This window comes from Erpetoichthys calabaricus, chromosome 9, assembly GCF_900747795.2.
Source record: "Erpetoichthys calabaricus chromosome 9, fErpCal1.3, whole genome shotgun sequence".
NCBI classification, from domain to species: Eukaryota; Metazoa; Chordata; class Cladistia; order Polypteriformes; family Polypteridae; genus Erpetoichthys; species Erpetoichthys calabaricus.
This window is the reverse complement of record NC_041402.2, coordinates 159,082,976-159,095,055: the sequence shown is the minus strand read 5'-3', so window position 1 is coordinate 159,095,055 and position 12,080 is coordinate 159,082,976. Positions and strand designations below refer to the sequence as shown.

General features: G+C 37.4%; 1 protein-coding gene across 1 annotated transcript in view; it reads left to right on the top strand.

The window, feature by feature from the left end:
• The window catches only part of arhgap32b (Rho GTPase activating protein 32b), a 599,869-nt gene that overhangs the window by 452,504 nt on the left and 135,285 nt on the right, over positions 1-12,080 (top strand). The window contains exon 12 of the mRNA XM_051932371.1: positions 4,780-4,861. Coding sequence (XP_051788331.1) covers positions 4,780-4,861 — 82 coding nt within the window. The remainder of the gene's footprint in view (positions 1-4,779; positions 4,862-12,080) is intronic.

The window sequence follows — 12,080 nt, the reverse complement described above, 5'->3', positions numbered from 1 at the left end:
GGGGCCGATTAAGGCAGAGCATGAAGCAAAGCTGAAAAAGATCAGAGATGAGAATGATTATGTGGATGTGTGGAGTACCACAGAGTAAGGAAAATTCTGATTTAAGAGAAAGATGTAGTGTGGAAAAACAGACAAAGGAGAATTGGGAATGTGAAGTGAAAGACTGAGGATGTTTGGGTGAAGAGGTGCACCAAGATGGAGATGGAGGGAATGGGGCCCTGAGGGAGGTTAAAGAAGATATGGTTGGAGGTGGTGTTGGATTATATGTAAATAATGGGTCGAACCAACTAACCTGGGTCAACCAGGAAAATGTCTGAAAAAATGAGTGATGATAATGATGAAAGTTATGGTGCACCTCATTTTTCCAAGCTATATTACTAATTGCCTACTTTACTGAACTCATATGTAGAACAGTACTTAATGAGAATAAATGGAACTAAAGCTGAATTAAGAAGCCGTTTTTAAAATCACAGGGTGCTGGTGCCTATTCCAACATGAGATGGGAACTCTTCCAGGATGAGATACCAGTCCATCTCTTAGCACTACAGCAAAATTTAGGCATCATCCACACTACTACGTTTTCAATTAGAAATGAGTCTCCATTTCTGCCTTTCATCCACACTACCCTAAAACAGAGACTTTTGAAAACAAAAAAAATTAAACAGAGTAATTGTAATTTTGGACAAGCAATAAAGCAGATTTTTTGAAAACCCAGACTCTAATCACACACTGATAGGTTTATGCTTATTATGTGGCACTTCTTTGATTGGATTCCACTCGTTATAATGTCTCATTCCTTGGCTGGTCACCCTTCATGAGGGAAAATCCTAATCCAACATAGTGGGCATAGAAGAGTTGCTTTGCATGGTGCTTGTTGTGAAGCTAACCTGTTTGCATCTAAATTGCAATTTGTACAGTTTTCATTTAAAAATGCTCTAATGCAGATGTAGCTTTCGACTAGCCAGTTGACCTCTCAGCATTTCTTTAGAATGACAGAGAAGTAGGACGGAGAAATTGGGCTAGATCCTCCTTTCAGACTAAAGACTGTGAGTCAGCAATGATGAAAATATCAAGGTTAGTCTCTCTAAACCCAATATGTTCAGTTGGCTTTACTGTGTTACTTTGCATATCACAAAATGTTTATGCAAAGACAGCACAGAATGATAAAAGATTTTAAGTTTTCATGTAACCAATATATTGATATTCATTCATTCATTTTCCATACTCAGGTTGTCTTTATTTACTCACATAGCCTTTCACAACAGTATCAGGTGCAAGGCAGGTACCAGCTCTGGATGGGATGGCAGTCTTTTGCATGGCATAACTAATTTAAAGCTACTAATCAGCCCAGCTTGCATGTCTTGGGGATGATGGAGTGTATGGCAATACCTGGAGAAAATCTACTGAGAAACAGTAAGAACATGCAAAATGAGAATCCCAGGAATCTGGGGGCTATGATACAGCAATGCAAGCAACTGTACAAATCAGAAGACTAGTATATAACATAAATGACATGATTGATATGGCTTTCCTCATACTAACTGAAGATGTACTGTACATATTATTGTTAACTGGTGACTGTAAATTAGCCCTATGTGATAGATTTATGGATGTGTATGTGAATACTACTGGTGCTTCTTCATCTTCCTTGCACAGAGTGCAGTCAGGATGAGCCCTGATTCATTATGAGCTTCAATTTCATAAGTGGCTTAGAAAATTGAAAGTTAGATGTGAAATACTTAAGCACTTAAAAAAGGCAGAAAGTTATTAAATAACTCTTCCATTTAACTAGAACCATTCTATTTATGGATAGATGTGTATGAGTTTTTATTTTTTCAGGTTCATAAATATTTTTAATATAATGGCAGCTTTCTACTACACTCAATACGCACCCAATACCAGTTTCATCTGCAACAGAGAAGAGACAACACTACGATGATGAGCATAATACACATTTTATTTGCCAGTGCCACATATGGCTTTTACTTTGAAATTCTGCTGCCAAGGCCAGCATCCCAGAATATTTTTTTCTCTGTTATAAATAATAATTATAATAATTCTTTACATTAATATAGCGCTTTTCTCACTACTTAAAGCACTCCCCACACAGGGAGGACCTGGGAAGTGAACCCACAATCTCCTTACTGCAAAGCAGCGGAGCTACCACTGCGCACCTACCAGGTTGTCATACAGGAATCAAAGGCAATATATAGCTAGGGGGGTGGATTAATGAGGTGGGGTTCAGAGGGTATTGGTCATAAAGTCTTTTTTATTATTTGAATGCTCTTTTTATTAAGCCTGCATATGCTGGGTTTTTGTCCAAGTGTCTATTAATGGTGTTTTCATTTGATAGCCATGATTCAGCCAGCACCCTGGCACTCTTACTATTCACCTTGAATTTTACATACACAGTGTCCCAGTTAAACATGTGTCCTTTAGAACTTGTATGTCAGAGACCATGGGTCCTTTCTTCTGATGTAATTTCAATATTCATATCTTCACAGGTGGCGCAGTGGTAGTGCTGCTGCTTAGCAGTAAAAAGATTGTGGGTTCGCTTCCCGGGTCCTCCCTGTGTGGAGAGCGCTTTGAGTAGTGAGAAAAGCACTATATAAATATAAAGAATTATTATTATTAAAGAATTAATGTTCCTGTATACGTGTTGTGAGTGTTTCAGAAGGAAGGACCCATGTCTACATATATATATATATTTGCAGCTGAAGATCCACAAAGGAGCAAAACATTACGCGAAGGGGGTGGGGGGAGTATTGGGTGTACAGTTTATTTATTATGAACATGTTCTTCTTAGGGGCAGCACGGTGGTGCAGCGGGTAGCGCTGCTGCCTCGCAGTTGGGAGACCTGGGGACCCGGGTTCGCTTCCCGGGCCCTCCCTGCGTGGAGTTTGCATGTTCTCCCCGTGTCTGCGTGGGTTTCCTCCGGGCGCTCCGGTTTCCTCCCACGGTCCAAAGACATGCTGGTTAGGTGGATTGGTGCTTCTAAATTGGCCCTAGTGTGTGCTTGGTGTGTGGGTGTGTTTGTGTGTGTCCTGCGGTGGGTTGGCACCCTGCCCAGGATTGTTTCCTGCCTTGTGCCCTGTGTTGGCTGGGATTGGCTCCAGCAGACCCCCGTGACCCTGTGTTTGGATTCAGCGGGTTGGAAAATGGATGGATGGATGGATGTTCTTCTTAAGTTTGCATATGCTGGATTTATGTCCAAGTGTCTGTTGATGGCGTTCTCCTTTGATAGCCAAGATTCGGCCAGCTCTCTGGCACTTTTAGTACTGGCCTTAAATTTTACTTGTACATTGTCCCAGTTAAATGTATGTCCTGTTGATTTAGTATGCGTGTAGATCAATAAAAGTGAGTCCTTTCTTCTGACGGCATTGCGATGTTCCTGTATACGTGTTGCGATTCTTTTTGAAGTGACACACTGACTTAGCCACCCCCCACCCCCTTCACGTAATTTTTTGCTATATATTGCCTTTGATTCTTGTAAGTCTAAGGGGTTGAAAGCTCAGGAATAAAAACTACTTTATGATACGTGATTCATTTTTTTCTCCCTTTGTGGATCTCCAGCTGCAAATATGCAAACCGTATCACAGACCTTCTCTTCCATATATATATATATATAGTTTGGGAACCTCTCTTAATTCTTTGGATTTTTGTTTATCAATGGCTGAGCTTTCAAAGTAGCAACTTCCTTTTAATTTATGTCATGCCTTATGTAAACAGTAGTATTTCAGTACTGTCATTAAGTTTATTGGATTAACAGAAAATATGCAATCATATATATGTGTGTGTTGCATGCTTTATATTTGTGTTTTTTGTTTTTATATGTCTTTTGTTGGTATTATTTTTATTGTCATCTGCTCTATAAAGACATGCAAGTACATGTGACAAAAAACTTCACTTGACTTCATTGTATAACCTGTCTGGGCTGTAGGATGCGACTGCCAATCCAGCACTGGGCTAGGTTGTAAATTAACACTGGATGGATTACCTGTCCATAGACACAATCACATACACTCACTCATTCTGGTCCCATTTATAGTCACCAATTTACCTAACTTGTTATAATCTGCAGGTTTTCACATGGTAGCTGCTCTTTTATCTATAGGATTCCAGCCTGTACATTTTTTGTCCCTGCCCTTACCCTTACACACACATAAACCCACACGCACGCGCGCACACACACACTCTCTTTGTATTTAAATAAAGTGTTTTTATGATTGTATTTCCATGGTTGTCTTCAGATGTGACTTACTTTATAATAGTATTTCTTCTGAAATGTCTTCTGTGAAAATATTATTACATGGTTGAACTGGTTGAGGAAGACAGGGATATTTGGAGGTCTTGTGCAGAGCAGAGCACCATGCTTAAACTGCCATCGAGTGAAGTGAAAGGGAAAACAAATGTGAGTGAATCCACACACCTGCAAGCTTGACATGCCATGGCCACTCCTACTGGGAGTGATTTACTGGGGTGTTGAAAAAACATAACAACTGTCAATCCCTCGCCGATGCAGTGACATCAGGTATAATTTGATATGTGGGCAGGGTTTTGTAAATCTGTTAAAGCCAGCAGGTAGTCTATTTACTCTTGCTTTCTTTTTTCTTTTTTAGCCTTAATTCTTATCAGAAGTCTTTTAAAGTTGTCGTCTTCACATTTTTTTTTATATACAGCAAACAATAAACTCTGTGATTTGCAGCAGACATGCGGAAATATTTTGCCTCACGTCTTTTTCCTCCACTCTTTTCTTTTTTTTTCCTCTGTCTCCTGTAGGTGGGCTTCTTCCCAAGTGAGTGCGTTGAACTGATTAATGACAAAGTACCCCAGTCTGTGACCAACTCGATGCCAAAACCAGGTAAGGAAATGTACTGCACAAAGGTACAAAGGTGGGTTTTTTGTTTCAATTGCATTTGGCCTTGCTGCTGTAAGACATAAGTTGTTTCCTAATGTATAATAAAAACCTTGCAAAGTTTACACTTAAGAGAATACTTTAAGAGGAAGTCTAGTTAGCCAGCAGTATATTAAGAACATCATCTGGTGACTTTCTGAAAGACTTCAACAGTACAATTGATAAGCCTGTGCTGAGGCCCACATTTCTTGCAATTTTTCTGGTGGTTTATGTTTTATCTGTTCAGAATGGCTTGCTTCATTTTGTGTCTTGTAAACAAGAAGTTTTTTTCGGATATGTTGTTCTTTGCTGTCAATATAAACTAATAAGCTAGCTTGTACAGTACAGTATTGCAAAAGAATTAGCAAGGATCTACAAAGTTGCTATTTCATATTCATTGTTCAGTTGTTGTGATAAGATAGATTTTGTACTCAGATATTAGCACTTGAATGGCTTTCTAAGTAGTCTAAACCATGAGCTCATATTTGGTATGTTGATTTGTACAATTAGACAGGAGATCAGTCCAACCAGACAGTCCTGACACTTGACTATATCTAGTGAATCACTTTAGGCAATCGGGTGCGAGTTTGGAGGTTGTTGCAGGAGTGGAGTGACAGACTGACTGCTCTGTTCATTTACATATAAGAAAATTGAACATAAAAGCAGCAAGATGCATGTTGGGTTTTTAAACATTCCTGCAGCTGACATGAATCTCTAAAAGATCCTGTAAATATACAGTTTATAGAGAGTTGTAACCACATGATTGACTATTTGGATAAGCAGATTATTTGAGTGAACAAGTAGCATACACTATGTTTTCTGTGTGTGAATAGATATAAAATATGTGTGTGTGTACTTTATATTTGTGTCTTAATTGGTACTAATTTTGTTTTAATTACTGTTTTTAGTAATTTGTTAAATTTATTCTTGCATTTCATACATGCATTTCACCTTAGAACTTGTCATAATAGTGTTTTGCGTTAAAAGAAAACTAAATTGAATATTATTAGAGAATAGTAAGAATCTCATTGTACTGTGTACACATGACAATAACTGTGGGCTTGAACATTCCATGTAGGGTATGTTGTCTAGCAGCTATAAAGTGATCTGCTGTGAATGTGTCAAAGAATACGTCCTGCAGTGGATTTCAGTGGATTTGCTTCATTCAGAGTTAGCTCCTATATTGAGCTTTAGGCTTCAGGTACCTCTCTTCCGCCAGACATTCAATAAACCCCCTGAAAATGAATGCATGAATGCATTTCTGCCTTATTTTTGTATGAGTCTGTTTTATTATACTTTGTTTTCCTAAATCTATTTACATTATAGGTTGATTTTTGTTTTATTTTGCTGATGTCTGTGGAATTTAAACTGTCAAATTTAAAGGAGCCAAACAACCCACACTAAAATGACTTGTAGGTTATATTGATGGTCTATAGCTGGAATAATTAGAAAATGTACTTGGCCTCTAGTATGTATGTGTGTGTATATATAATATATGTAAATACATAAATATATGTATGCATGTATGTATGTATGTATGTATATGAAATGTGTGTGTATACATGAGGTACAGAAACCTAAACCAGAAGCATAATGCAGATGACTGTGGCCTCTTGTTTCATGTGTTAAAATTGTTTACCAAATAGCAGTTTAATGGATTGTAATGTTACAAATAGAAAATGTCACAGTATAGACACATTCCACACACCAGATTTGAAGAAAACTGTCATAGTCGGTCTTGCAGATGATACTTTGTGTGAGCAGTGAGAATTCACTGACTTCTGCAAAATGTAGGATCTCATCAAATCTCTTTCTGAATGTTTCCAAGTAGATTTTTCTTTGAGGTGATGGTGCTCCAAATTAACTTGTGTCCACAAAACACTTTCACTGGCATATGCTTCTTTAAGCTGGCTAAACATATTGGTAAATATTTTACTGAGTTGTGCGTCTTATTAGAAAGACTGTTATTGAACTTCTGTTTTCTTGAGAATTCTAGACTCCTTTACTATCAGCCCACTACAATTTGCAATTTAACAACTGTCGCCTATGCTGCTCCATATTCAAAGATCATTATAGTTTTAATTATATATATATATATATACACACACACACAGTATTTATTAACAAGCACTTAAATAATATAGCACTATGGCCTCAAAAGCTTGCATATCTATATCCTACATCCAATATATCCCCTGGTTATTTGGTAGGACAAGTTTCAGTAACCGTTTTCTCCTGAGTATGTCTGAAGGATTCTGAGATCTAACTTGAAACACCATCAATCTAGAGCATTAATGTAAAGCCTTCCCTACTTGCATACGGCAAAGCTTTTGCAGCGTTTGCCTTTTCTTGTGAGAACTGTCAAGGGCATCTTGCTGTGTGAGTCATGTTTTTGGCAGAAGAGCTTAATAGATCAAGTTAAGTATAATTTAAAGTAATGAATAAGGGTCAAGAGTAAGGCTTTACTGAAATAATCTCCTTCATGTTTGTTCATATTAAAGCTAATGATGCTAACTAAGCGTTATTGACTATGGAGTTTTAATAACTCTGCCAGTGGAGAATTCAGAATAACCATTAAGCTTTTTCATGGTGGTTGTTACTGTTTTTAGTGAATCATTCTATTATTGTTGTTTGTTTAAGGTCATAAAAATCCTGAAAAGTATGCAGTTTTTGTATAAGATACTTAATTCAATTACCTCATTCATTGACCGTTGTCTTCTTAGCAGTCTGTCCATACTAACTATAAGACTCTGTAAGTTCTGCTTGTCTAATGATTTTACCTGAGGTTGACAGGTAGCTGTGGTTAAAAAGAAAGAAAGAAAAGAATGAAAAAAAATGCCATGAAGTTTAGTATAGGTGCTGACTCAATTTTACTCTGTAGGTGTGAAATGAACATCTTTCATGTGTCCATTATTTTTATCTTTATCTTAAAGTATCAGAAGAAAAAAAATGACACCATACATTTTTATATCCTAGTACTAAAAAATGGAGGAATCAGTTTCACAAATTTACTGCTGAACTGTTTAGTGTGGAACCTTTAATGGAAAGGCATTACAATGCTGACTAGGATACAACCCTTTTTAGGAGTCTATTTATAATTTATACTTGTCTTTTTTATTTGTGACCTGGTTAAACTGAGCAAGCTCATATGCAATAATAATAATATTAGTCACATAAGCTATTGTAGTGTATTCTTAGTCTGTGTATAAGGAGTTTGAGATGCACTAAGCAAACAGGTGAAGGTTTATTTTATGTTGTAGAACAAAATAAAGTTTAGAAAAAAAAATTCAGAAATGTTTTGTTTCTTACATTATTTTTCTGACTTTTTAATTTGCCTGTCTGCCTGTGTTTATCAATTGCATGGTTTCTTTCCTATCTATCCATCCATCCATCTGGCTATATGATTACAATGATTATAGTGTTTATTTGAATTGCAGTTGTTACCTGTATGTCCAATTGATTCATATGCTTTTTAAATACTTTATATCATTATTTATTTGTGTGATCTCTTAGGTAGCTGACATGCTGAAACAGCTAAAGTGGGCTTCATAATCTTATGTTATGCTGTAATCACTTAAGGCCATCACTCTTGTCTCTATAAGACAATTGTAATTTCTCACTTATAACAACAGTAATTGATATATAGACAGGTTGATCCATTTATTGATGTCCCTGATGGATAGAAAGGAATCGGCCATCTATGCTGGACCAATTATTGTGGGCAAATTGATCTCAGCTGTGAGGCAACAGTGCTAACCGCTGTGCCATTTTGCCTCAAATGACAAAAGATGCAGACAGAATAATAACCACAAACAAAATACAACAAATGGCCACAAATGAACAATAGTTAAATAAAATATTGATCATCGCAATTACAGAGTTCTAGTCTTGGAGCACACATTGGTTGTTCTACATAGGACTGGCTTGTTCAGTTGTTTGAAATCACAGCTCCAGGCCCAACTTCCCATGTATCTTTTCAGATGCTTCATACCTTTCTCCTCCATTCCGAAGAAAGTAAAGTCTTTAAGTATTAATAAGTCTTTCCTTATTATTATTAATTTTATTTAATGGGGTCTCATTAAGTTGCGAGAAATGAGAGAGGGAGGGATCCTTTAAGGCATGTTTTGAGACTGTAGCTGGACACATGGCTAATCATGCATGCAAATTAGCCATGCTGTGCTGCCAGTTCACAGGGATCAGCATTATATATTTGGTGGCAGTAATCATGATATGTTCATTCAAGTCAGCTAAAGTGACCCTGTTTTGCCTTTTTAAATTAATTGATGACCCACAAGCAGCCAATGCAGACTGTCCTCTTGGTGAAAATGAGTGCAATTGGGAAAGGGGGAGGGGGATGGAGTCCCTTTGGTGAAATGAGCACTGTCAGTAGAAGGCTTAGGTGACTAACCGCGACCCACTTGCAAAACAATGGCAGCAACCAGTGAGCCTAATGTGGGCTGTGACCCAGTGGTTCAGGGACACTGAGATAATGTAGCTCTCAAATGAAAACACTGCAAGTTCTTTTTATTCTTTTTTTTAATACATGCAGACTGAAAATCTATCAGGAGTACTGAATTGGTCTTGATGGCAACTATCTTACAACAGACCTACTTGAAAGTTCTGCTCTTACAGCTCTGTGATGTCGCGCTGGCCTTACAAAGCATCATGGTGCAGAGGAAAAAACTTGGTGAACAAGTCCACTGGTGAACACAGCATATTTGCTGCGTAAAACGCTTTGGCAGATTTCGATACTCAGCACTAGTAAACAGGCTGGTTTATGTTAGCTGTATTTTACATTAAATAATCCCCATCTAGCATACATAAATGTTTGCCACATTCCAATGAAAAATTTAGCCAACTCAAACCAGAAGTTGTGATGCTAAAACCTGCAAATACAGCAGGACAAATAACTGAACTTGAGCAAAATGGCTTTAGAGTTGAGGTTTTCAAGTTCAGGTCTTGGGTACCTGCAAGTTCCAACCAATTTCACAGCAAGTTTTTCTTGCTTTCAGTTGTTTAGTTATCACGTGTACAAATATTTCTAAGAAATTCATAAATATTTGTATTCTTTTTCACAGCCTTAAATACTTTTTTCTTTTTGCCATTTCCTTTTTAATTTACCCTCTTCTGTAGAGCCTGTTCCCTTAAATGCATCCAAACACTTACTATTAATTATTATTATTATGGTAAAAGGGACCAATTTCTTTTCTGTTATTTTGACTTGTCTGTGAGGTGAAGCAAGTTAGGGGTCTGTGGTGGTGTGGGACTTCTTTAATTAAAACAGTGAGGCTCTGACTTGGTGGGTGTGGGTGCAGTTCTGTGGCCCTGGAGTGTTTAATGGAGAAATTGCCTGATTGCTAGTTAATGTGCAAGTGCAATCAGCACAGCCCTTCTCATCGACGCTCCATGGGTCATTAGTGAAAGCACCTGTACACACAAAGAGACTTGAGTGGGACAGGAAACAGGGAAATGATTGAGTAACAAGAGGAAAAGAAGAAACCAAGAAACTAAAACTGTAAGCAAAGTTGAGAAGTAGAATGCTATGAGTTGATAATCATAAGACATAAAATATTAAGAACATAAAGACCAGACATTTTGCAGGGTGAATCCTTAAGACTGAGAACCCAAAACCAAAACATAAAACTGTGATTATTGCCAGAAGTCAACAATCAGAAGGCACACAGCTACCAAAATTCCTGACTTTTAACTGTTCAATAAACAGAAGGCATTCTGCAACAGAATTCTAGGCTTAAAACTGTACGATAACTGGAGACACAAGACTATCGTTGATCCTGAAATGAGAATTGTTATGAATCAAAAATCAACAGATGCACGCCTCTGAGAGCTCATGCTGAAGTTGTTTGACTGAAGAATCAGGAGTCTTGGACCCTACACTAAATGCTATATAGATTTATAAAGTGTAGTATTCATGAGATAGCAAATAGAGCCTTCTGGGAGGCAGCCCCTACCAAAGCCATAGTGCAGTTAGTCCTAGAAACATAGTTACGAAATGGAAATATGACACACTTGAAATAAACAAAATAATTTTCACTGGTTTTAAGTAAATTATTAATATAAAGTACTCACCTATTAATATTCTCTGAGCGTAAAGCCTTCCAAAGACCCACAATAAAACAACAGAATACATTATCCTGGAGCAAGAAAAAAATAACAATAAATAACTTATATTAGAAGCTCTGAAATTGTGCTCCACAAGCGTGGGTCAAGTCGTCTACATTGATGTCAGTCGCCATATAAAAGCAAAGTGACTTTTAAATTGCTCAGATACATCTGTCCATTATAAAGCAGCCAGACTGCTGCACGACATTTGCTCAGTAAAATGAAGTGGGGTATGCATGAGGATCAGGTGTGGAACTATTATCATGGTGCACATGGATAACAACTTTTACTTCATTGCAAGCCCAGCAACATCAGTATAGTGCTTTTTTTTTTTTTAAATACATAAAAAGTGAAGTTTAATCTATTTACTGCTTAAGTTATTGTTTCTGCTATTGATGAAACTAAATAACTCTGTTTCACTATTCTGATAAGGAAAAATGTTATTTTGTAAATTTTGCAAAATGCCCCTCTTTGGTTATAAAATTCCCCAGACTTTCAGTCAGGGCGGACAAAAATTGCTCCTTAAAAATGTCCTACCCTGGCTTCATTGCCTGTTTAACTTTGTTCTCTTTGCTGTGTCCTTCCCAGCCTCCTCCAGCTCTGTGCTACGCCCTGCGTCTTGGAGTTTCTTCCCACCCTGTACGTACTGGTACCCTCAGTTTACTCTGAGCCACTAACTGTATTTCCCCTGAATAAAGCTGACTAGTTTGTGTGTTACACTGTAGAACTTTAGAGCATCCAGAGGTCACTTCCTAGCCATTAGTGCACATGCTTCCAGTTGTGTGGTTTAAGAAATGGTTTTTAGTTTGTTTTGATGTTTATATTTTTCATTGATTTTTAAAGCATAGCCGATATAAAAGACCTTTGGGAATTTAAACTCTGGTGTTAATGCATCTTTACCTGCTGTTATGCGTTTTTATTGGTCTTTTCTACTTCAGAACAGTGTATCTGTCAGTTTTTTATGTCTGTTCATTTGATCGTCTTTCTACATTTTTCCATGCTTCTGTGTCTGACTGTATAGAATCTTTAATATACTGTAAGAGTAGCCCCTCTGTGTGCCACCCAA